Genomic DNA, 24203 nt, shown 5'->3' with positions numbered 1-24203 from the left:
ACAGCTGATAGGAATGAAAAAAGAAGCCATGAAAGGTAGCAAACAGGCTTTAAATACTCCAGGGAAGCTGATCTGGAGAAAAAGAAGCCTGGCTACAATCACTGCAGTAGCTGTTAGCCTCAAGAGCAACTTGACTACTCCTGGACTCTTCTGGTTCCTCACACAGAAAAGTTTTGCCTAATAGCCACCTTCCACACCTATCACCACAAAGGAAGAGAACGAAAAACACCACTTTGAACTTCAGAACAGTTATGTTGCATAAGAATTACTGACTGGCATTTTTATTTATTATGAAATGTTCAAGATACTTTAAAACAATCCCTAGTCACTAAGATAATCACAACTGGCTTTGCAAAGTGCTGCATCTCTTGGCACTCCGGGTTAATTTTCCTTGTGAGATGTCTTGTCCCGTGGTGCAGGATAGGGCTTCTCTAAGGCTGACAAGAGCAGGATTGCTTGAGAGGCTTTGCTGGGGGCTGTGGCTGCGCCGCCATTCTTGCAGTTGGAGTTATAAGCAGAGAAATAGTTCATCCTGTAGAGCTCTGCTCGGTTCTTGCAGCAACCAAGCTTGCTCAGCAGCAGAAAGAAATCCCTCCGAAACGCTTTGGTGAAAATCGCATAGAGAAAGGGGTTTGCGCAGGAGTTGACGGGGTAAAATAAAACCAGCAGGATCTTGGAGTTGGTCACTGTGATGAGAGGAACTTTGAAGGCAGCAGATATGGCAAAAAAAGAGATGGGGGCCATGCAGGTGAAATCCGTGAAGATCAGAATTGCCATTCTCTTGGCGACCTTGGTGTCTTTATTGGCAGCTACCAGCTCCGGGTTCTGCACGGCGATGTAAATCTTGATGTAGCAAGCACAAATGACAATGAAGGCGACAACATTCAGCACCAAGATCAGCAGGATGTAGGCTTGGGACAGGCCCGTTTCGATATCCATGGGCAAACAGATGCTGACCTTCATGTAGCTGCTGACCCCAAAGAGAGGCAGCACGGCTATCCCGATGGAGAACAGCCAGCCCCCGAGCATGATGGGCACGGCGTGCCGCAGCCGCAGCTTGCGGTCCAGCTGCATGGCGTAGGTGATGGTGTGCCAGCGCTCCACGGTGATCACCGTCAGCGTGTACACCGACAGCTCGCTGGCAAACACTGTGAAGAACCCGGCGGTGCTGCAGCCGCTGCCCGTCTGCCAGTCGATGGCGTGGTTGTAGTACTGACCGCTGGTCTGGGCGTCCACGGAGGCGATGAGCAGGAGGTACAGCCCCATGCAGAAGTCGGCGAAGGAGAGGTTGCACATGAGGAAGCGAGGGACGGTGAGCTTGTAGTGGCTGGTCAGGAGAACGAGGAGCACGGTGAAATTGCCGGCGATGGCGAGGATGTTTATAAACCAGATCAGCACTCTGAGGAAGCTGTATCCCAGGATGTCTTCGCAGGGATTAAAGGCATCTGGTTCTGGAGTGCACGTGAGGACTTTAGGCTGACAAAAGTCGTACTCAAAGTCAAAGCCGGCCATTTCGCTGTCATCAAAAATGGTTGAGTAGCTGTAGGGAGAACTTTCATCATCTGTCACAAAGGGGTGCGTGTTCCTCTCCACTGACCACAGCAATGTGTTGTTGGAGTCCTCTCTGTAACCATGAAAAAAACACCCCCCCAAACAGAAGTGAATTATTTGTTACATGTTACATTCTTTTGCAAAAGGCAACAGATAACAGTTGTTTTAAAACAGTGACTTCCTCCATGTGTTTCTACAGAGTGTTTACAAATAACGAAGCCTTGTAAGAATGCTTTGTGTTTGGGAAGCAGCCTTGGAGAGCAGCAGGGGTCACAGTCCTATCCACAGAAATGCTCTCTTATACAACTTGCTTATTTGTAAGTACTTCACTTTTACTGCTTTGTGAAGGAGCCATCGTTCTCATGCTGCTGGCTGGCTGCAGTCCAAGCTACAGTAACACTTGGGCTGATGGATTACGGGTTTGATGCACAGAGGTTTCACAGGCAGTTGTAGAAGCCATACCAAAATAACCTATGGATTTTAACTGTGCACCTTTGCTCCCCTTACGAAAGGCACTTAGAAAATGAATTCCTGAGACTATGTATGGCCTGGGAGGTGCTGAGGAATTTGCTCTTCGCAGTATTATAGGGCAAGGAGTGCATGGTTAACTAAATCACATTGACAGCTAGGAATTTATTAAATTTAGGCTGCACCCAGTGCCTAATAAAAAACATTGTAGGTTTTTAAGATAGACTTCTAAAATCTCTAGGTCATCAAGACTGTGATAAGCCTACCAAAGAAGAAATGTTTTAAAAGCAAACACTGTCTTTCCCTGACATAACAGGTGCCTATTTCCCCAAATTCCCAATCATCCTGACTGGGAGTGTTTGGTGGGAAAACAATCTGCAGTGTGAGTCCTGGAAAATATCTCTATTGAGGACAACTATTGAGAAAACTGGTAGCTTTAGGATAATTTAAATACATGCTTAAGCTCTCACATCTACTGAAGCATGTCCATTAAATGATATTTCTGGAGTAGGGTCTTAACTGGCAAATGAAACTGAGCTGCTTTTCAGCTATTCCTGTGGGGCAAATAAAGTCCCAAACTTATTATCCTAACTCTTCTCTCTGTATATGGAAAACTGCCCAATGTCTTGCATTTACTAGCCTGGCTCAAACTGGAAGAGCAGGGAATGCATTTGACTCTATTACTTATAAAAATAATTGTGATTTTCTGAGAGGATGTGTGAATGTGCTGCTATGTGAAAGCTGGATTTTTGTGGGTTTTTTTTTAAACGAATAAGAACTTGGGACTTTCAGATGATTTCTGCTGTGGTTCTGTAGCCATTAGGCCCATGAACCATAACCTTACTTTCACTTGCTTATTTTAATGCCTGCTCAGAGAATTGCTGGGATTGGGATTTGCCAAAGGAAAATGCTTCAGGAGCCAATAGGCTGGGCAGACTATTTAATTCACAGCTGGAGTGCAACAGATGCTAATCCAAAACAGACAGATAAAACCAAATGGTTAAGTGTAGGAGGCCTCACCGACCAGCAAACAAAATAATGTCCAAGGAGGTAATTATTCCAATGAATCAATCACATCTCAGCTCTATTTAGCCATTGGAATTTTGTGACCATAACCTTGTTTCTTCTAGACTTTAGAATGCTTTGACGCCACGTCAGGGCTGCTAAGAAGTCCCAAGGTCTCCCATTTAGCTGCAGAGGGATGAAGAATAGCAAATCTTTAAACTTCTCTCTTGAAAGCTGAGTTAGAGCCTGTGTCATCCAGGACAGCAAACACAACAGTTTTGATATTAGCCTTTCTCATTGTCACACTGAACACTGTCAAGTAAAACTGTGATGACATGAAAAGACATGTTTAGATGGAGTAAACCACTGACACGGGTCATCACACTTCTAGTTCAGGGACTCCATGCTACCATGGAAAACTATTGGTATGCAGAGTTCTAATTACCCTTTCTATAGGAGAAAAAAAAAAGTTAATAATAGCAGCTCTTCTTTGAATCACACCAACAACTGCATTTATTTCAGGGAATGGAAAGTCTCCATGTAGGCCACCAACTACTGTAAATACTTAATCTTTGTTTTGAAATCCTTTCAGAATTCAGAAGACAAACTGGAATGCATAATGCTTATGAAATCACAAGGGGTTTTTTATTCCCCTTTCCTTTTGAACATCCAAATCTTGGTTTAATGATAGTAAAATTACCACTGTGCAACTTGTAGGGGTGACTGAATTGGCAGGTAAAGACCTGCCTATTAGAACAGCAGAAAGAGGACGAGGTCTGTATTTGCTACTTCCATAATCTCTGTGCAGAGAGGTACTTACAGCATTTCATTAGTAGGTTTCCTCATGGTGCTCTCACACTCCTTGGAGAAGTTGTCAAAAATGGAAAGCAACAAGTTCTGTCTGCAAGAAGGATGATAAGAAAGTTAAGTTTCAGGCTGCATTTTGGCCAAAGCCTTGTCTTCTCTGCAAGTGATCTCCACAGATGTGTAAGGTAAGCCAGTGCTGGCCTCAAGGCAGCACAAATGTTCCTGCAGACACCTGGAAGTGGGAAGGAGAAGACTTCAAATGCTGTGAAAATAGGCAGTGTAAGGTGTGTAAGGATGGTCTTTCAGCTTGTTTGTTGTGTAGGTTGTATTTTTTTTTTTATAGTGAAATAACTTGAATTAAATGGTGCGTTTTGAAATATTGAAGTGGGCCAGATTCTCCACCAGGATGAATGGAAGCAGTTAGGCTGGCTTTTGGAGAAGTGCCTATTAACAGCTGCTGGAAACTGGCCTGATACAGAACCACAGAAGGGGTCAGGTTGAAAGGGACCATGGTGGGGCATCTGCTCCAACCTCCCTGCATCATCCTGGAGCACATTCCAGACAGTTCTGGAATATCCCCAGTGAGGGAGACTCCACACCCTCTCTGTGCAACCTCTTCCAGGTTACCCTGCTTGGTTACCTGCACAAAAGGAAATTCTTCCTCATATTCAGTTGGAACTTCCTGAGCATCAGCTCCTGCCTGTTGCCTCTTGTCCTATTGCCCAGCACCACTGAACAGAGCCTGGTCCAACCTCTGACACCCTCCCTTCAGATGCTGACATTGATGAGGTTCCCTCTCAGGGCTGAACAGCCCCAGCTCCCTCAGCCTTTCCTCAGAAGGGAGATGCTCCAGTCCCTTGATCATCTTCATAGCCCTCCACTGGACCTGCTCCAGGAGCTCTGTGTCTCTCTTGTACTGAGGAGCCCAGAACTGGACACAGCACTCCAGATGTGCCTCACCAGGGCTGAGCAGAGGGCCAGGATCACCTCCCTTGACTGCAATGCAGTTCCTAACGCATCCCAGGACACCACTGGCCTGCTTGGCCACAAGGAGACACAGCTGGCTCAGGGACAGGTCCCTGGGTCCTCTGCAGAGCCATTTTCCACCATGCCCATACTGGTGCATGGCGTGAATCTTCCCCAGGTGGCCCTATTTTAAAAACTGTCTGGGATCTGGAGGTAGACTTTGCATGCTTGAAGTAAAGCAGATTGAATGGTACAGGTTTGAAAGATGATTCATTTGGCAAAATCTCTGGTTCTGAGGCTTTGAAAGGAGCAGCCAGGTACTCTACCAGTATGAATGGAAATGACTTTATCTCACCTCATTGCTGATGGCCTTGGTAGAGGAGCAGTCATTTCCTAATTTGCATGGGATTTTCTCCCCAGCAATTCATTAAGAAAACAGTCACTTAATATAAGAAAGTGATTTACTAAGGCACGTCTGTTTTTATAAACCATGCTTATGATGCAAAGTCAAGCACCCAAAAAATAATACAGTATTAGAAATATAGTTATCTTTATCAGAATATATACCTTTTTTTCTCTGCTAGAGTTGCTTCTGCATTTAATACACTCAGAGATGTGATCTGTGACTGAATCAGTTCATTAGCAATGGAAATGATTGATGGTAGAATCTTTGTTCTGTTCTTGCAGAATCAAGAACCCCTTAGTAAAATGAGGTAGGCAGAAAAAGCATAGATTAACCCTGAATTTTACTGTAAAGAATTGGAATCTACTCCTGCCTTTCCAGGACATCCCTGAAGCAAAGGCATGGGAGTGACAGCAATCAAGCCTCTCACAACTGCCTGCTCAGTACTTCATTTCTGTGGCCTTCATTTGAGATGGATGAGAAATGAGGCACCTTCATGGCTCAAACTAGACTCATTTGGGATTGCTTTGGCTCCCTTAAGCCAACTGGGGTTTTGTTTCTTTGAAACATAAATGCTGAAAAATGAGCTCCAGTTGTCTTGGATTAGCTGTCCCAAGTTTGTGGATGCAAAGCTCTCCCTGTTTCCAGTTGTGGGGAGAACAATACTGTCTATTGCTTGGAATGGTTGGAACTAAACCGTGTAACCTCTCTCCGTAGGCTTGTGGCAGGCCCTAATTTTGGTGGGTAATTGAAAGCTTGCCCTTTCTACTATGTCATCATATCACCTGTATTAATTAAGCTAAATGCTACAAGGGTTTGATTTTTTTTTTTTAATTAGGGCAACATGCTATTGATAAAGGTCTGTCTTCTGTGTACCAGTAGGCTTTTAATTGAGGTTACAAGAAAAATAGAAGCTTTAAGCAAACTTAGAATAATGTTTCTGCTGGCAGATCCAGGGCACAGGATGGGATCCATTTCTGCTCTAAAATAAATGGACATAATTTTCCTGGCCTTAGCAGAGATTTGCTGTTTCCTGCAAGACCTTGCAATACACCACAACTTCCCTGTAACTGGAATAAAGATAATCAAACCTTGTGAGCTGAATAAAGCAGAATTGCCATTTTGGAGCTTCTGAAGCACTGCAGTACAATAATGAGCAATTTGGACTTACTTTTCTGTCCTTAGATTTCGAAAAGCACAGCAGTGGCTGGGATATGTTAGGACAGCTTCCAGAAGACTGCTGAATTTATCCAGTGGTGGCAGCCTCTTTAATGAGTAAGATGACGTTGCATTTAAGACCTGAATGGCCTCAAGCCCGTAACTAGGCAGGGACTCCAGTGCTGTTGAAGAAATATCCCTGCAAAACAAAGAGAGCATTCATTTTTCTATTCATCCCTATAAAAATGCCACCGAAGCATGACAGTAGGTAGCAGCAACTGGTTTTTCACAAAGGTTGAGATCTACAAAGCCCCTTCGGCACCTGATGCCCAGCTCAGAGACATGGTCTGTGAAATTACAGAGCAGCGGGGTAGGAGCATCCCTGTGGCTCAGCAGTTCCAGCCAGGCAAGGAGCTCCCTCGGTCCTGGGGAAACTGAAACCCACCACACCAGGGGCTGTGTCCTGACCTTTCCATTTGAAATCCATGCTTGGGGTGAGGGATGCCTCTTTAAGCCAGAGACAGGGAGAGAAGAAGGTGGGCAACAGTGACTCTCCAGCCAGCTAACAGATAGGACACCCTCCTTGGTCTGTGCTTGGCTTTGAAGGGCTGTTCTAGGTGCTTTAATTAAATCCTCAAAAGAATCTGTCATGCTTGCCAACACAAACTTAAGAAGTTTGGCCTACAGCAACTTCAGAAGGGCTGTTTGTGTGAAGACAGTCCATCAGTGATTAAGGATTTTCAGAGTCAGGACATTAAACAAAGGAAAATAGGCCCACAATTCTGAAAGTGATATCAGTAATGCCATGTTCCATAAAGCACCAATAAAAGGCACAAAAATGGCACATGCAGCACAGAGTGCTATTTACAGAACCACACTGTGTTTTATTGCATGGAGTTAGAGCCAGGGTACCCCTCCAGTAAGTCCTTGATTAATAAATCATGAGGATGATAATAATGAGCTTTATTCAGCATGAGCTTACAGCAGGCAATCAACTAGATCACTTTTATAAACAAATTCTAAACCAATATATATTGCCAAAACATATCCATCCTACCAAAGGACAATGTTTACAACGTCAGAATATAACATACAGGAACAAGATCAGGAGAATCTGACACAAATAAAGCAAAAGCCAAAATGTCTAAGAGGTGGAGATCAATGCCAACACTGGAACTGATATGTGTTTGCCAGGGTGCAAACTCCTTCCACTTTGGCATCTTTCTAATTTCATGGCATCTCATTGACACGTTTCCACTTTGTACACAGAGGGTAAGAGATCAAATCTCCTTCCAGCCTCAAAGCCTGTGTTTGCTGTGGTGACACAGCTCTGGTGGCACAGTGTTGTTCCCACAGGACACTCAGGTAATGGAGCTGTGGATACTTACAGGACATCTGGCCCTGTGGCCCCTCTCAGGGCATCGTTGTGTATCCGCCTGAGGTTCTTGTTGTCTTTCAGGATTCTGTGGAACCAAAAATGAACTCTCTTTACATCTGTATTTTAAAAATAGCTTTTTTAGTTTCTTCTTCACACCTATTTAAATTCTTTCTCCCACCACAGCAGTGATTGTTGCACTGCCTGGCTGGGGAGTACATGTATTTCCCATGTGAATTTTACTTCCTCTGATGCCATGAGATCATTATCATCTACACTTAAATCTGATAAATTCCAAACTCTTCTGACTTAAGCCAGGAGAAACCAGGCTGATTCTTTCACTAGAGTAGCAAATATACATTTTGCCAAAACCAAGAGACTAGTCCACCAGTGTGTGAGAGGGATCAAAAACTATTGATGTTTCCAGACATAAACTGTAGATTCCTTAGTCTGGGCTACTGATTCAAGTTTTACACTAAATTATGAAATCTTCTTAAGAATGATGAAATTTTGTCACAAAAGCTATACTATTTTTAGGGATGTTGTTTCAGGAAAAGCAGTGAGAGCTGTAGGATTAACGACTGAGTCACAATGACACTGAAAGATGCAGTTTTCTCATGGGTATTGGGAAACAGAAGACACAGCCAGTTAAAATGAAAGAAGAACCTCTGACTGTATTTAAATTGTTATTTATTGTTTAAATTACTGAGGAGGGATAGCATACTCACAATTGATTCAGCTTTGTCCCATTGAAGGCATGGCTGTGGATATCTTCAAATCCATTTTTATACAACTTGCTGGAGATTAAACATAGGGGAAGAAGATATGGAAAAGATGAGGTTATGTTATGTACTACAAGTTTCAAACGTCAGTGCTGCATTCATTTTAATGATTAGAGGCTCTACTTATAAAGAATGAAGGTAACTATAGCTCTTAAATTAAGAAAGATGCAGTTTAAATTCTCTAAACTCCTTCCTGTTTAGCTCTCAAAGAGAACTTCTCTGAGGTACAGATCCCCCCATGCTGGGGGGCTCACCTGTGCCTACCTGGGGCTGAGATCCAGAAAGAAGACATTAGTCCAGGTAAGCTCCTGGCACACACACAACAACCAAGAGGCAGAAGATCTGGATTTTGGGGTGTCAGTGGGTGCAGATGGAAGACTGCAAGCACTAGAGATATGTCAGGTGGAAAACAACTGTAAAGCCTGGAGGGAGCTGCTGGATTGCAGATCCTGTGTGGATGGACAAATCTTCCAGAAAACAGCTTTGCAGAGAGGCAGGGGTGAGTTGTGCATCATCCAGCAGTCAGTGAGTTATCAGCTTCTCCAAAGTGCTGCTGCCAGGCTTGATTTGTGCTGTGAAATCCTTGCTGTCCCCTGCCCTGCACAGGGACACTGGATGCTACCCTATCTCCTGATTCCCTACCCTGGAGCCAGACACCTAAAGCCTGGGCTCTGCGGCACCTCAGGTCTAGCTCTTTTCCTTCATTAGGAGATGTAACCTATGGGCCTATTAATATCCGTTTGTGATATTAAGTTCATGTATCCAATAGAAATTCAATATAATCACTTGTATATATTATTTTTTCTTTAATATTAAGCCCTATTAGCAAACTTGGAACTGTTTATAAATTAAACAACATTTCTGTTGCTTTTCCACTTGCTTTTGGGATAGCACAAAACAGCCCTATGAAACCTGGTCCCAAGTGCTCAAGTGTGGGGAGCACCTGGCTCCATTTGATAGCTGGTATCTACCTCAGCACAATGCTGAAACCAGTGATAGCCTTAAAGACCATGACAATATGTAGGATCAATTTCCCAATCCATAAGAAACATTAACTGCTGGAAAGGCTAAATTAGCTATTTGCAGTGCAAAGTATGGCTGCAGGGTGACTTTACACCTCCATAGATTACTTGTGTTTCACCAGACCATGCTGTAGCAAGAGGAATTACTCCACCTAATTACAGCTAACCACATGGGGTTGAGTTAACATGTAGCTCTACAATTAGGAAGCTGCTGATAAGATAATTCTTTTCTTTTTGTGGTGAGCTCCCAATCACAAAAGGATGGGAGAAAAATGACTGTTGACTGTTTCCTGGCTTAGAGTCCCTCCCACTTAATACACTTTAGGGTTACAGTAAAGGCTTTAAGCACCTTTCTCCATCTCTTTTATGTTCATTTTCTTGCACCATTAGCAGAATCATAATTTTGCTGAAGTTATTTTGAGAACTTGTTGGGAGGAAAGAGGCTCATAAGATGAAATGATGCACTAATCCAAGCAATTTCTCCTCTTTAGCATCACGTAGGAGTAGCATTCAGTCACATTTATGCCCAGTTCCTCTCTTGTTTCCAGAAGGTATTGGTCAATACATAAAATCTGGGTTAAAGTTGCTGCCATGCTGGCACATCAGCCTGATGAAGAGTCCATCAGCTGCAGTTCTTGCTCATGTGCAGGGCTCCTTTGCAGGTGCAAATACCCATGGAGTTTTGGGCAGGATGTCCTGTTGGACACATCCTGTTGGATGCGTACTGGAGCCTGGCCCCCAAAGGCTGCCTTCACTGGGCTTCCCTGGGGCTTGTGGTCACCACACCAAGTGGGTGCCTGCTGCTGCTCTCTGTGGCTCAGAGGGTCCCACCTTGGGAAACCCAAATTTTGGCCACATCTTTGTGATTTCTCCTCTTCCAGCTCTACTTTGTGGAAGCTGTTCTGCAGACAAGTGAGCTGTGAAATCCATACAGAGTTCTTGCTGTGCTGGCAGAGGGCATCTCACCTTGGCTCTCTGCTGCTTCCTGCATTCCTCAGGTGGGGCATCTCCTAGCATCAAACCACCCACCTCACAGGGGGCTGAAGCAATGAACCCACTGTTGGCTAAAAGGAAAGTCTTGGGTGTGGAGACTTATGGGGATCTCATAGGAAAGTAAGCTGAGGCAAAAGAAATCAGGGTAAGAAGTGGCATCCGTAGTTTGTACCAATTTCTTCTGTGTCTCCAGCCCTCCTCTTCAGAGGGACCCCGTGCAGCTGAAGCTCAGCTCCCTCAGAATGCTTGGTCCCTGAAAGCACTGCTTCACGAAACTGCATCCCTGAGGTAAGAACAGAGACTTTGGCCTCCAGTGCAGTTTTTTGTAGTTTATGTCCTGCTGATGGCATTTTTAAAAACATCGGATGGAATATTTAGATCCCTGGTCCTGTTTTCCTTCCTAAGTGAAGTTATCTTTTGGATAAAACTCTGCTCTTCATCTTGAAGAACATCCCTATGTTTCTTAGGCATTTAAAATTCAACACACAATATGTATGTATATTTTATAGGGCTTAATGTCAAGATTTTCATGAAGTCAACACACTTTCCCCAAGCAGAAGTGTTATCCTTGCAGAAGGAACTGGAGCTAGGATTATTTTACTCACAGTGTCAGTGATTCATTGTTCATCCCTTGGAAAGCATTTTGTGGTATAATTGTCATACGCAAGTTATCACACAGCTCCCTATGGAAGGAAAGAAAAAAGGCATTTTTGTCAGTGACTGAGGAACAAGATAGAAAACACTCACAGCTGGGTTAGGATGGGTCTCTACTTACAAAATAAAATGAGCTTCCAGTGAGAAGATTTGTGTCAAGTCTGGAAATTGTCTTATTCCAGTGTTACAAATGCTCCTAGAGAAAAGCATAATTTCTATTTATAGAAGAAAATATTACCAGAGTGGATGCATTAAGAAGCCAGCTTGGTAGGTGTAGGTTTAACAGTGCTTTAAAAAGTGACTGACAAATATATATTTTTAAGTAGGCTCCAAAGGTGTTTCTAAGTCCTGTAAAAAGCAAGTTTTTTAGAATTCTCAAGCAGTGTCCTGAAGGAGCAGCATATGTTCTCACTACATTAAGCATGAGGGAGAGATTTTAGTTACATCTTTTGTTTAGTACCCTGTTAGTCTGAAAGCTTTATTCTAGAAATAAGCACTTACTAGAACTACTTTGCAGACTTCTCTTTTGTCCATCACTGCCCTGCCCTTGTACACTGAAAGACCTCACTATTGGCTAATTACAGATTAAAGCTATTGTAAACAATGTATGTACTTCTAGGATACTGTAATGCATGAAAAACCTTTTTCCTTACACTCCTTAATTTGAATTGTCTACTCCTTTGGAGAAAAGAATAAATAAAGCAGACAAATAAAGGAATAGAACTCTTTCTTACAAGTATTTTAGCCTTGGAAGATTCCTGAATGCTCCATCCTCAATGTGCAACAGATTTTTTGTGTTCAGGATTAATCTGCAATGAGGGGAAAAATATTTTAGTATTACAATCGTTATAGATTTGGGAGGGCCCTGAGTTTTGCTTGTGATTTACTTTCTCAGAAAACAGCCTTCAAATATGCTGCTGGATGCATTTTGAGGCACTGCTGGTAATAAAAATGGCCTGCGAGTTTTAGGCAGCCAACAAAAGATAACACTGCCTGAAATCTCATGGTTCTCTGAGCTGGTCCTGTTTGGATATCCTGGTCACAGGTGGGAGTTATCACTTTGGGCTTGGACATGGGGGCAAGCCTGGACCTGAGTGTGTGTGTGTGTGTGTGTGTGTGTGCCTGGTCCTTGCTCCACAATCATCAGATCCTTTCAAATCATCTGTCATTTCAATTACATTACAAATGTTCTTCCTAGCTGGGAAAGGCAGTTCCTCAGATAGTTTAACCTCTTAGGAACACCGTGGACTTCCTTAGAGCAGTGGTTGGTAGGAGGGGATCAGCAGCAACTGGGAGAGAAGTGTGAGAGAAGTCCTGTTTGCTAGTGGTCACTCAAAAAGTGGGCAGATCTCTTAATCAAGGAACACTCTCTGCAGCTGAACTGTCTGGTAAAGCTCTGTTTGCCCTAAAGGCCAGTAACTGCAGCCCAGATCCCTCCCTGTGCATGACTTACAAAATACAAAGGTTTTAGCATGTGAAATGGCAGGAAAGTTGAAATTCAAGGATGCCATTGAACTTACTACCCTGATCATCCATTTAATATGGACTTGAGTGCAGCCTGGGACATCAAGCCCTTGCAATGTGAGTCCTGTACAGCACTCAAGATTCAAGGAGGTTTTCTTTCCACCTTTCTGGAATTCCATTAATTAGCTCATTAATGGTCTTTCCTAGCTTTTGGGTTTTGGAAGACAGGCATAAGACAAGCTATCCATAAACTGCAAGTGAATGCATGAGGTCTTTAATTCCTTCCCTAAACACACCACTGATTCTAGTGGAAGTTGGACTCAATCAGAGGTTGACTAATCTGTATCCCTTATGTGAGTAACTGGCTTCAGTGATGTTCACATACTAAAAAAAAAAAATAATAAAAAAAAAAATTAATTTGTCCTCACTCAGTTGCACAATTTTCAGCCACTCACTGGTCAAGCTGTGCAAAAAGAGCAGTAATGAGGTATTGAATCAGATTTAGAGTTTCCAGTTTCACTAAATATTTCAGAGCATTCTGCTAGTCATTGCTTTTAACTCTCTCTCTCAGATGCCTGTGCTATGCAGGTCAAGTTTAAAATCAGTGCGTGTTCTGTTTGAGTAATATTTTAGTGCTCCACAGAAGAGCTATGCATACTAAACAGCTTTATTTAAATAATGTAGGGCTTTGAAAACGGCATGTTCAAAAAGAAAGATTTTTCTCATCTGTTGTCATCTCAGATTATTTCCCTGCTCAGAAAACGTGACAGTGCCAGAGCTCCACTCCTGTCACTGAGCTCACTGAAAGCAGTGGGACTCGGTGCAGGGATGTCTCGGCATGAGCTAGATCTTCAAGGCCAGGCCTTACAGAGTGCTCACTATTTTATACACTACTTTGGAGAGGAATGTTTCTCATCAAAGATCTCAGTCAAAGCCAGTCAAAGTAACAGATTTGGTCCAGGAATACTTCTCTGCAGACTGTTTGCTCCTCAATGATCCGAAACCACAACAGGAATGCCTTTTTTTAACAGGTGCTCACATTTCAGACAAGGTGGGAAGGCTGTCAAAGGCACTCGCTTCTATTCTCTCCAGGGAGTCGCTCTGAGAGATTTCACTACAATGAAAACAGCAGACACAAAGCAACACATTACCAGAAAAGTCCCCAGCAATTGGCTTTCCACTTTGTATTTCCTCCTTTTATGCACACTTGTTCAACCCCTCCTATCAGTCTTGTCTGTGCCTCGCCTCAGACATCCTGGCCAGTGGGGTTTCAGAGAGGATCAGCCTTTTTCTGTCTCGGCAAAAGGGAAAGCCAACCTTTAGGCATAAGAAACAGCCAATCTCCATTTCCTCAGTAAATTGCAGGTAAGCAAGTTCTGAGGGCCAGAACTAATGTAAACAGTGAGCCCAAGCCTCGTGAGCCTTTTCCTCCCTTCCATCGTTGGTTCTGCTTAGTGAATTTATTTGTGGGGTGAGGACATGGAAAATGTTCATGGTGCTTCATATCATATCATCAAGTCAGAACTATGGTCATCTAAACCACAGATATAGAAATACACAGATATGGATTCAGCATATTTTATGAACAGTTTTTGGACTTAAATGCCATTTTCATTACATGTATGCAAACTGCAAGGAAGTGGCTCTTTTCATCATGACACAGACCAACACGACTGTATTTGGTGCCACTCTTGGATTGTGATATACAGATGCTCCTATTCCACATGTGTACTCAAGATTAATTAATACTGACATAGAAAAACAAAATCCACTTTTTAGATGCTTGTTAAATGCTTGTTAGATTAAGATCTAGGAGGCTATGCAAAACTGAGTCCTGAAAGTAAATAGTATACATATATGCATATATAAGGGAAAGATCTTCAAAATTTCTCATCAGAATTGACTAGAAGGGTACACAAAATAAACCTAAGATTATGCACTCTCAAGAAAAAATATTTTCCAAACAACTGGAATGTATCTACACCATCAGGGTCAGTATTGTCACAGTCCTGAGTGTTAGCTTAATTCAATTACAATTATAAGAATACAACTCTATTGCTGAAAAAAACTCTCTTAGACCAGTATGAATTCTGTACTTCATTTGTAGTGGCAAAGGGGGATGCACACTGGAAATAACAGAGTTAATGTGTATGTGTGTCTTAAAGAATTATAAATTATTTTTTTCTTCATCTTAATTCAATGAGAATGTTATTTTTGGTATTGCACTAGTTGCTTTTAAATGAAAGATGGATGTAAAGTAAGTAGCATGCAGGGCACCTGATCCTCAGAGATTCACAGGCTGAGAGGGATCAGTGACTGCTCACAGAACTTTTTTTGGGGTTTGAAACATGATTCTTCCATGGGATCCTCCCATGTGAGCCAGTTTTTCCATTTACATATGGATGATTTATGAATGACTTATGGCATGAGAATAATTTATCGTCTTTCAGAGAGTGATGAGTTGCCAAATAGCTGACTCAGAGATTTATAATTATAAAATTATAATTATAATTTTTTTTCAAAGTAGCACTAAATCTCAATAAAATTATAAAGTGTTCTACAAAATGACTTCAGAAAAATACATTGATTATCACAGTTAATTTGGAGAGAGTCATTAGAAGCACACAAAAAGATCAATTACATTCTCGTTATGGAAGGGAAAATATCCAAGAAAAATCCATTCTTTGTGGAGAATATGACATGTGTACAGTTTGAGAAAGTGTAGCCTCAAGTCATGCAGGTAGGAGAGATTTTGTAGATTTAAGTTGGTCTCCAGTGTGGAAATGAGTAAATTCTCATTAAACATTCAGATGCAAGTGAATGCCAGAATACAGCACCACTGGATTCTGCTTTAGTACTGTAGTGCAGTTGGATATGTGCAGCAGAGAGGTATAAAAAGTGCACCTTGAAAAGAAAGTAACATCTTCTGTTCTGCTGCTTAAGTTCTGAGGGAGGTCATTCCCCTGTACTTCACTGCACTGCTGTGTCATCAACTTTGTCCTTTAGAGGCCACTCAATGCAGACAAAATAAAAAATAATAAATAATGGAGACTCAAACATGCCGTTTCAGCTGGAATAACAGCAGAAATGAGGGCAAGAAGGATGAGAAGAGCCTTGTGGTCTGAATCCTTGATGGAAAATAGGTACAATGCTGAGGGTCAAGAAGCAGCGCAGACCTGGAGTGCAAAATTACAGCATTTGCAAATGGAAAGATCAAAGGAAGGGCTCAGTCCTACTGATCCCCTGCCAAGCTTATCTCTCACTGCAGAATGATGAAGAAATGTCTTATTTGGGTCTTCTATAAATGTATAACAGAGAGTGCCATGGCTGTTACTGCACAAGTAATGTTTGATGATAGAAATCCATCTCCTCTGTTAATCAAGTGCTCCTCTCATCAGTTAGTAAGCTGTATCCAGTTCTCTCTGACATGATTAATATTTCATTATTTGATCTTTAAACAGCTGTTAAAAATCACACATTTTCAAAAGATCTTTTGTATAATATTTACATGAAAAGGAATGCTATGTTTATCCTTCCCTTGTGTTTTTTTTTTCATCAGTAGAGTGTATTAGCCACACATTTTGACATTATTATAGAAGGATGATTTTTGTAAGAAATTAAGGAAAAGCCTATAGAAAATATTGACAACTTACATGATGAAGGCATCTTGAAGTCCTTCAAATGCATGGGATGGGATTACTTTTACAGGGAGATGAGTAAATGATCTGAAAAAAAAGAAAAGAGGGAGGAAAGGGCTGTAAGGCATGGGGTTTCCTTGTTTATAATTGTACCATTATGGTAGGGAGAAAACCAATAAAGTATAATGCCACCCTATTTTTCCTGCAGTTCTCTGTACTCTGGGGCCTGATCCATTTGTCATTGATCTCAGTTAAATGGAGTTCAAAAGATATTGGGTCAGTTCCTCAACAGCATAAATTTGAGAGTAATCACCATCAAATCAATAATAATCATAACCTGTTAAGTAAATTTATAGCCTGATGAAAGTAGGCTGCTACGTTCACAGTAACAGGAAGCTACAGGCTATTTAAAGTTAGATCCTCAGAAGTGGCTTTCATATACAGCTTTCTGTATTAAAACAGTATCTTTGTATTCACTGCACTATGTTCTCCTCCCAGCAATATCCCTGTCATGTTGCAGTGTGGCATCATGAATGTGGCTGTGCACAAAGTGTAGAAGAACTTCAAATCAGGCTGGTGTAACGAAGCACTTTTTAAAATAAATTGCATAAGTGTGGTTAGTTGATTCAAGGCAAGTGTGGATTTTAATTTTTAATTTTTTAATTTCTCTGATTGAGAAATTAACAATCAGTGGGAGACAGAGCCATATTTTACCATAGTATTTTTACCAGCCAATTTATCTACCCATGACCACACTCTCCCTGATAATGGCCATAGGAAAATATTTAACATATTTCAAAATGTTATCTCTGTGAAAACAGATAATTGTTCCATTTTGCTTTAGAATGAAAAATATCTAGTCAGAGACATTTGTTTCCCATCCTTAAACTCACCCTCTCAAGGCTTTTTTGACTGAAATGTTTCTGCACTATTCACAAAACCTGTTTTTTTTTAAATTGTTATCATAATCCTTTACATGAAGAAATACGTTTATTATCAATTTTTATGTTAAATGTTCATCAAGTTTTATATATATATATATATGTGTGTGTGTGTGTGTGTGTGTGTGTGTGTGTGTGTGTGTATATTTTTATATATTTAAAAAGATGTCACACCTGCACATTACAAAGGCAGGCTGTCATATATACTGTGCCCAGGGGTTACAAATCTGGATGTACCAAGGAACCTGGGAGTCATTTTCTAGCTATATTCCAAAAAGTCTGGATGATTTGTGGCAAATAATTTAGTTCCTTTGGACCTTGTCTCCCTGTCAGTAAACTGGGAATAACAATGCTTCCCTACCTAACAAGGGTGATATAAGGGTGTATGTGTGTCATGCCATTGTGATTGGGTCATACCTGTCTCTAGATTGATGCTGGCATGTTTTGCTGTGTGTGAGGTTTTGGTTAAATCAGAAATGAAACTAAGTCATGCAGCTTGAAGAATGTATTTTTTCCCTGAAGGGTAGAGACAGGTAGAAGTAATCTGACGTAGGTTTTAACACTCTGAACCAAAAGGAAAAGAACTTCAGGAAGAAACAAAAAGTACAAGCTGAGAAATTCCTTCTCTATAACCCTATAACTGCACCATCAGCTCAGTCTGCTTGGAAAACAAAGCATACATTTTGTGAAACTGCTTGCAAAACAAAGGAAATTGAAATGTGACTGAAGGTGCAAAAAATAAAACCAAATCTGGGTTTTCAATTACATCAGGCCATGAGCCTACTACCTCCCTGTGACATGCTGGTGGGTGAGCATGCTGGTTGTAATGGCCATGGCTTGACAGGTGATGATCTTCAAGGTCCTTTTCAACCCAAACCATTCTATGAGTCTATGAATATTTACTGAGCAATCCCAGCTCTCTCAGCCTGTCTCTTTAGGAGAGGTGCTTCAGCCCACTGAGCATTTTTGTGGCCTCCTCTGGACTCACTCCAGAGGGGCCACATCCTTCTTATGCTGGAAGCCCTGGAGCTGGATGCAGCTCTCCAGGTGGGTTCTCACAAGAGCCGAGTAGAAGGGCAGAATCTCCTCCCTCTCCCTGCTGCCCATGCTGCTTTGGATGCAGCCCAGAATACCACTGGCTTTCTGGGCTGCCATCAAACACTGATGGCTCATGTCCAACCTCTCACTCACCAGCACCCCCAAGTCCCTCTCAGGGCTGCCCTCAATCCATTCTTGGCCCAGCCTGTATTTGTGCTTGGGATTGCCCTGGCCCACATGCAGGACCTTGCACTTGGCCTTGCTGAACTCCATGAGGTTTGCACAGTCTCAAGGCCTCGAGCCTCTCCCACCTCTCAAGGTCCCTCCCCTCCAGCATGCTGATCCCACCACACAGCTTGGTGCCATTGCCAAACCTGCTGAGAATGAGCTCTGTCCCACCAACCACGCTGCTGACAAGGATGGAAATCAGAGTTGGTCACACCCAGTATGACCCCTGAGGAATGTCACTTGTCACTGCTCTCCACTCAGGCATCGAGCCATTGATTAACTCTGAGTGCCACCACCCAGCCAACTCCTTATCCAGCAAGCTGGCCCACCCATCAAACCCACCTCTCTCCAATTTTAACACAAGGATGTCGTGCAGGCAGTGTCAAATGCTTTGCACAAGTTCAGGTAGATGATGTCAGTGGCTTTTTATCATCCACCGCTGCTGTAACCCTGTCCTAGAAGGACACCCATTTTTTCAGGCATAAGATTTGCCCTTCACGAAGCCACATTGGCTGCCACCAATCACCTCCTTAGTTTCCAGGTGCCTTTGCATGGTTTCCAGGAGGATCTGCTCCAGGATCTTGCCAGGCATGAAGGTGAGACTGAGTGGCATGTATTTCTTTGGGTATTCCTTATTTCCCTCCATAAAAATGGGGGTTATGTTTCCCCTTTTCTTAATTCTATCAGGGTGTTACCTTTCCTAACCTGATCCCATCTACTTAATTTTTCTGTGTTCCTCCCAGGCTACCTGTACCTGCTTCCACCCTCTAGTCCTTCTTTTTGTGTTTGAGTTTGTCCAGGAGTCCCTTGTTCATACATGCAGGCCTCCTGGTGATTTTCCTGACTTCCTCTTGGTTGGGATGTATCACTCCAGAACCTGGAGCTGATCTCAGCCAGCTTTCTTGGGCCGCTTTTCCCTCCAGGGCTTTACCCCCTGTGACTCTGCCAAGCAGGTGCCTGAAAAAACTAAAGGCTGCTGAAGTCAAGGATAATGAGCTTGCTATGTGCCCTTCTCGCTGTCCTGAGGTCCTCCAACTCCATCATTTATGGTCCTGGCAGCAAAGGATGCTCTTGGGCTTCACATTCCTCACCAGCCCCTCCTTGTTGGTGAGAAAAAGGCCCCCACTGCACCTCTCCTCCTTGGCTCCTTTATCACTTGGAGACAGAATTTATCATCAAAGGATTCCAGGAACCTCTTGGATTGCTTATGAACTGCTGCAGCTGAAGAGCCCCTGAGGACCAGGAATTGTGAATGTGAGGCTGTTCCTCTCTGTCTGTAGATGTCTCATCTGCTCAGTCTTCCTGGTGGGGTGGTCTGTTCAGATTTCTTTCTGACAGCACTCAGCACTCAGATATGGCCATTCAGCTGAGGAAGCTTTTGGCAAAAAATGTTTTTACAAAGCTACAAAGCTTTTATGCATCTAACTTGCCCACATTGACTTCTGTAGATCATGAAAGGATGGATGCACCCATCTTTAATACAAGTTGCCTGCACTGTTTTGAAGATTATTAAAGGATGAATGTTTGCACTTTTAAGAAAACCTGTGAAGTTTCTGTCATATCTAATGCATCCTAACTTGTATGGTTGTACTCGTTGCTGTCATTCAGCACTGACAATGCTGCAGCTCCACAGAATTGCAGGACTTCTCATCCTTGGAAAAAGACAGAAAGAAGTGGAGAGCCAGACAGACTTCCTGGCATTCAGCAGCCCTTGGCATTTCTATGTTATCAAGATTGGTTTTCAGGTTACATAATTCTAGGCAGTAAGGTTTGAAATGGCCAAGCTAAATGCATTTAAGGCTATCCAGGAAGATTGGGAAAGACAGGAACTGCCACCACATAGACTTGAGCCCCAAGAAAAGCTTTTGAGAGCTCTGGGTGCCCCAAGATCTCAGGACCACTTACAGTCCTGCTGAGGAGGAGTCAAAGCCCAAGCCCACTCACACCACTGGAGGAAATTGCTGTATTACAGAACTGACCTTTTGCAAAAAGTGTTTAGTTGAACTGATCAAAAATAATAATAACATAAAAGGCAGAGGTCCAATAGCAATAGGTATGAATGAGTTATGGTAGCTGGATTGGCTGCTATATTTTAATATGTCTGTTTTATAGGATTACTTGTATTTTTAATGCCCATAAAGTAAATGCCTAAGGTGGACTCTTGCTGGCAAGCATTTTAATCTGTAGCATCCTTAAACTTGGGAGGATTTGGAATATTGATTGAAACTATGGCTGAAAACACACTATTTTCCTAGGATTTTTATCAGCTTCTGGGGGGCAGTGTAAAGGGTTGGCATTGATTTTTAAAGCCCTGAATATTGGGCATTACCTACCTGAAATGTTAACTGAGATATCACACAGACAGCCAAACAGCATTTGTCACTAGCTGATGATGGGTGATATAATCTCCTTTTATGGGTGACACTTTCTCCCTGAAACTGAATTCTTTTGACAAATATGCCCCAAGAAGACATGGTAGAACTGTCTGCTTCTTCAGGCTTTTGCCACAAAGTTTTGTATTTGATATTTTGTAATTTGTTGCCTCATCATATGTCACTCACCCAACTGCAGAAGCTCTGCACACAGGGGCACACATTCAGGTACAGCAAAGGGAACTTACCGTGAAATGAAGTTTTTGAAGGAGCAAAAAGTCTTAAGGTATCTAATGCCCATTGCTGCACAGCTGGAGTTGGGTGCCTATCCAACCAGACTTTGCTTAAAAACCCAAAAGTACATGTGAGATTTCAAAAGAAGGAAAATCGTGTTTTGTTTCAAAATATAATGGTGTATTAAAGATTATTTTCCTGCTGAGACTAAGAGGACATACAGCTGATGTAGCCAAAGGGCATTCAAAGGTGTCTGAATAGGGGAGGTTCTATATTGTTTGTGTAATGTCCAAATTAAGAATGGGAATTTGAGAAAAATATAGTCAATTCAGGACTATATAAATCCCATCATTCTGCAACCAGACAGAAGCCTAATAATTTTGAAAAAAGTTTTAAAGCAATAATGTGACATGGCAAGGATAACTCTGGTAAAAAAAAAGGGCTGAAATTTCCCTATGGGATATATACTATGGCTATAACAAAGTCTCAAAAGCACATTTGGAAGCACAGATCATTACAGCATCAGATTTTTCTCAGATATAGCTGGAGTTACATACTGGAGCTTATTTTCTTGACTGACCATACAATTAAGAAGGACTTTTCTGAGGTCTGGTTTCTGTGTTACAGTGACACTGATGGAAGGATATGGGCATCCCAGGAATGGTGCTGGAACAACCTAAACCAGCATTTCCCCTCCCCAAATTATTAATGCACTCACAAGCATCACACTGCGATTCCCCTGGTGCACATGGGTACAGATCTGGCTATGAGGGGACAAAATCAACATTCTCTTGCTTTCTCTCACACACAGAGCTGTGCAGGGGAAGAAGAGAGCTAGGAGGACAGGGAGAGTATGGAAAGAGAGGCAGCCGGCACTAACAAAGCTCCAAAAACTGTATGAATAAGAAAGAGGGGAAAGAGTAAGAGAGAGGGGAAGACAACAGCTAAATGGATAAGAAGAAACTGGTATGAAAACCAAAGGCAGAGATGAAAGAAAAATAAAAGAGGTTGAATAACAATTGAACAAAAGAGTGTACACCTGTAAGGTCAGCGACTACATTCATATGTACAGCTTTGTAATTGTATGATGAATGCAAACTTTCTATTAAAAAAAATACAAAGAAGTGGAAATTTTAATCAAATAGATTCAGGTTCGATATAAATCAGGTTGGAATCAGAAGGAGCTGAGTGTGTCTGTGAAAGACAGGGATTTATTTTTTTTTTATCTCTAATTGTAAATATTTTCTCTGTAGGAGCATTGAGCTAAATCTTGGTTGAACCCTTTTCTGACTGTAAAGTTGGTTTCTACAGCCAGCCTAATAGTGGGACTTTGTGTACAATCATCAGGATTAAATGTTCTAGTGAAGGTAGAAAGGAAATGTTTTTCTCTTCCTTTTGTCCATTACCTAGCCCTGTTGCTCTCAGTGAGGCAGAACTGGCAGCAGCCATAAACCCATTATCTGTCCTAACGTGATCACTGAGGTTGAGATGTGGTTTCTTCCTGGGGTGACAGATGGAAAAAGGAGAAATAAAAGATGAAGCCAAAACAGAGAAAGAATAAAATCACATACATTTATGGCTCTTGATAACCTCTCTGGCTGTGACGTGTGTTGTTCTAATAACCGTGCTTAGTCCACTGCCTGCTCTGCATGTGCTGTGAATACTGGGGAAGAAATGTGATGGGAGAGTCTCCTGCTCCCATAGGCTCTGCTTTCTCTGACAGTAAGGTAACACAGGGAAATAGAGAGGGAACAAATCCAAGGCACAGATTTTTCTAAAATATCTTCCTTTGGAAGAATGGTTTACATGGCTCTAGATTATTACAAATTAGGTTTTCTTGCTCCTTTTCATTCTTGAGCAAGGGAGAAAGGGGAGATCAGGGTTAGTATCATCCCTAGGGAATTTCAAGAGCAAGTTAAATTTACAAACAAGACAGATGAAAATGGAAAACACAGGCTTGTTACCAAAAGGGTCATAATGTGAAAACCCCAGCTCAATTCATGCAGAGATAACCAAGGGATCCTGGAAATGGCAACCATCCTATCTGCTGCTCCTCTAATCCCATATTTTGATGCCATGGTTGTTTAGATCAGGGCTGCAACTGAGCCCATAAACAACACAACACTTGAATACCTACATGTATCAAATATTTGGTCTGGTCTCCTAGATCATGAGCTTGGACTATGGTGTATGAGTGGGGAAAGGGAATGCCCAAGATGCCTTGTTATTTTAATTTAATCCTAATTCTCAGAAAAGCATTAAGCAGAAGGTTATGATGGACCTCTTACCCCACAGAGATCTAAACAGCTGTCAAACTCACAGAAGCTTTTTTACTAAAAGAGGGGAAAAAGAAACTAGTCAATAACTTGTCAATGAGCTGAACCTCAAGAAGATGCAATGAACACAGTGGAAACTATTTTGATGCTTTAGGATAGAGCAAAAAATAATCTTACAGACTTTGGGAGAAGAGGTTACAGGAAGTCCAACAGAGAAACAAAAAACCAAACCCTAGAACTGACAGGAGGCTCAAGATGACTTCTCAAGATTTTAATCAGGTTTCTTTAAACCCAACCATGCCACCACAAGGGGTTAGGAAAGGCGGTTTATACATCCTGCCACAGCGAGAGAGCACAGAAAGCCCTGACACCTGCACCCCGCTCCTCTGTCACTGAGGCTACTGGAGCGTGAGAAGGTTCGCCCCTTGAGAAAAAGCCCCGAAAGGAAGCGCGTCTCCTTCCCGAGGGGAAAGCTCTGCCTCCGGGTTTGTCTGAACTTCGAAAGTTTGAAAACTTCATCCCCACGTTCCGCACCTCCGCGCGGCCAGGGATGCTCCAAGCCGGCGCGGCGGCTGTCAGGGCAGCCCCGTCCCCCCTCGGCGCTCCCACCCGAGCCCCCCGCGGTACTTACGCGCGGGCGGGCGCGGGCAGCGCTCCGTGCGGCGGCGGCGGGCAGCGCAGCGCTCCGGGCGTGCAGGCACAGCGCAGCGGGCGGCGCCCCCCCGCGCCCGCCCAGCCCGGCAGCAGCAGCAGCGGCAGCGGCAGCGGCAGCCGCCAGGGCCCCATGGCCGGCCCCGCTCGCCTCCCGCCGCCTCTCGCTCGCCTCTG

The 24203-nt window shown here is 42.7% G+C and overlaps 1 protein-coding gene across 1 annotated transcript; it reads right to left on the bottom strand.

The window, feature by feature from the left end:
• Positions 1-283: 283 nt before the first annotated feature.
• On the bottom strand, positions 284-24161 carry LOC102103132 (lutropin-choriogonadotropic hormone receptor). The gene is made up of 11 exons (XM_088052926.1): positions 24007-24161; positions 16302-16373; positions 13688-13762; positions 11919-11993; positions 11306-11380; positions 11136-11213; positions 8462-8530; positions 7747-7821; positions 6372-6557; positions 3845-3925; positions 284-1624 (listed from the first exon to the last, which is right to left on the bottom strand). The coding sequence occupies exons 1-11, from the start codon at positions 24159-24161 to the stop codon at positions 382-384; spliced, it is 2184 nt and encodes a 727-aa protein (XP_087909052.1). The 3' UTR covers positions 284-381.
• Positions 24162-24203: the final 42 nt, after the last annotated feature.

This window comes from Pseudopodoces humilis, chromosome 3 (genome assembly GCF_049639895.1).
Source record: "Pseudopodoces humilis isolate 2021_Gansu_Grassland_sample_001 chromosome 3, ASM4963989v1, whole genome shotgun sequence".
NCBI classification, from domain to species: Eukaryota; Metazoa; Chordata; class Aves; order Passeriformes; family Paridae; genus Pseudopodoces; species Pseudopodoces humilis.
The sequence above is the reverse complement of the archived record's forward strand: the minus strand, read 5'-3'. Positions and strand labels throughout refer to the sequence as shown.

Coding starts and splice junctions, on each gene's coding strand:
- LOC102103132 (XM_088052926.1), bottom strand. CDS start 24,161: ATGGGGCCCTGGCGGCTGCCGCTGCCGCTGCCGCTGCTGCTGCTGCCG. Junction 11,381..11,918: donor CTTCCAAGGCTAAAATACTT/GTAAGAAAGAGT, acceptor GCTTTTCTCTAG/GAGCATTTGTAACACTGGAA. Junction 6,558..7,746: donor GCCACAGGGCCAGATGTCCT/GTAAGTATCCAC, acceptor TTTGTTTTGCAG/GGATATTTCTTCAACAGCAC.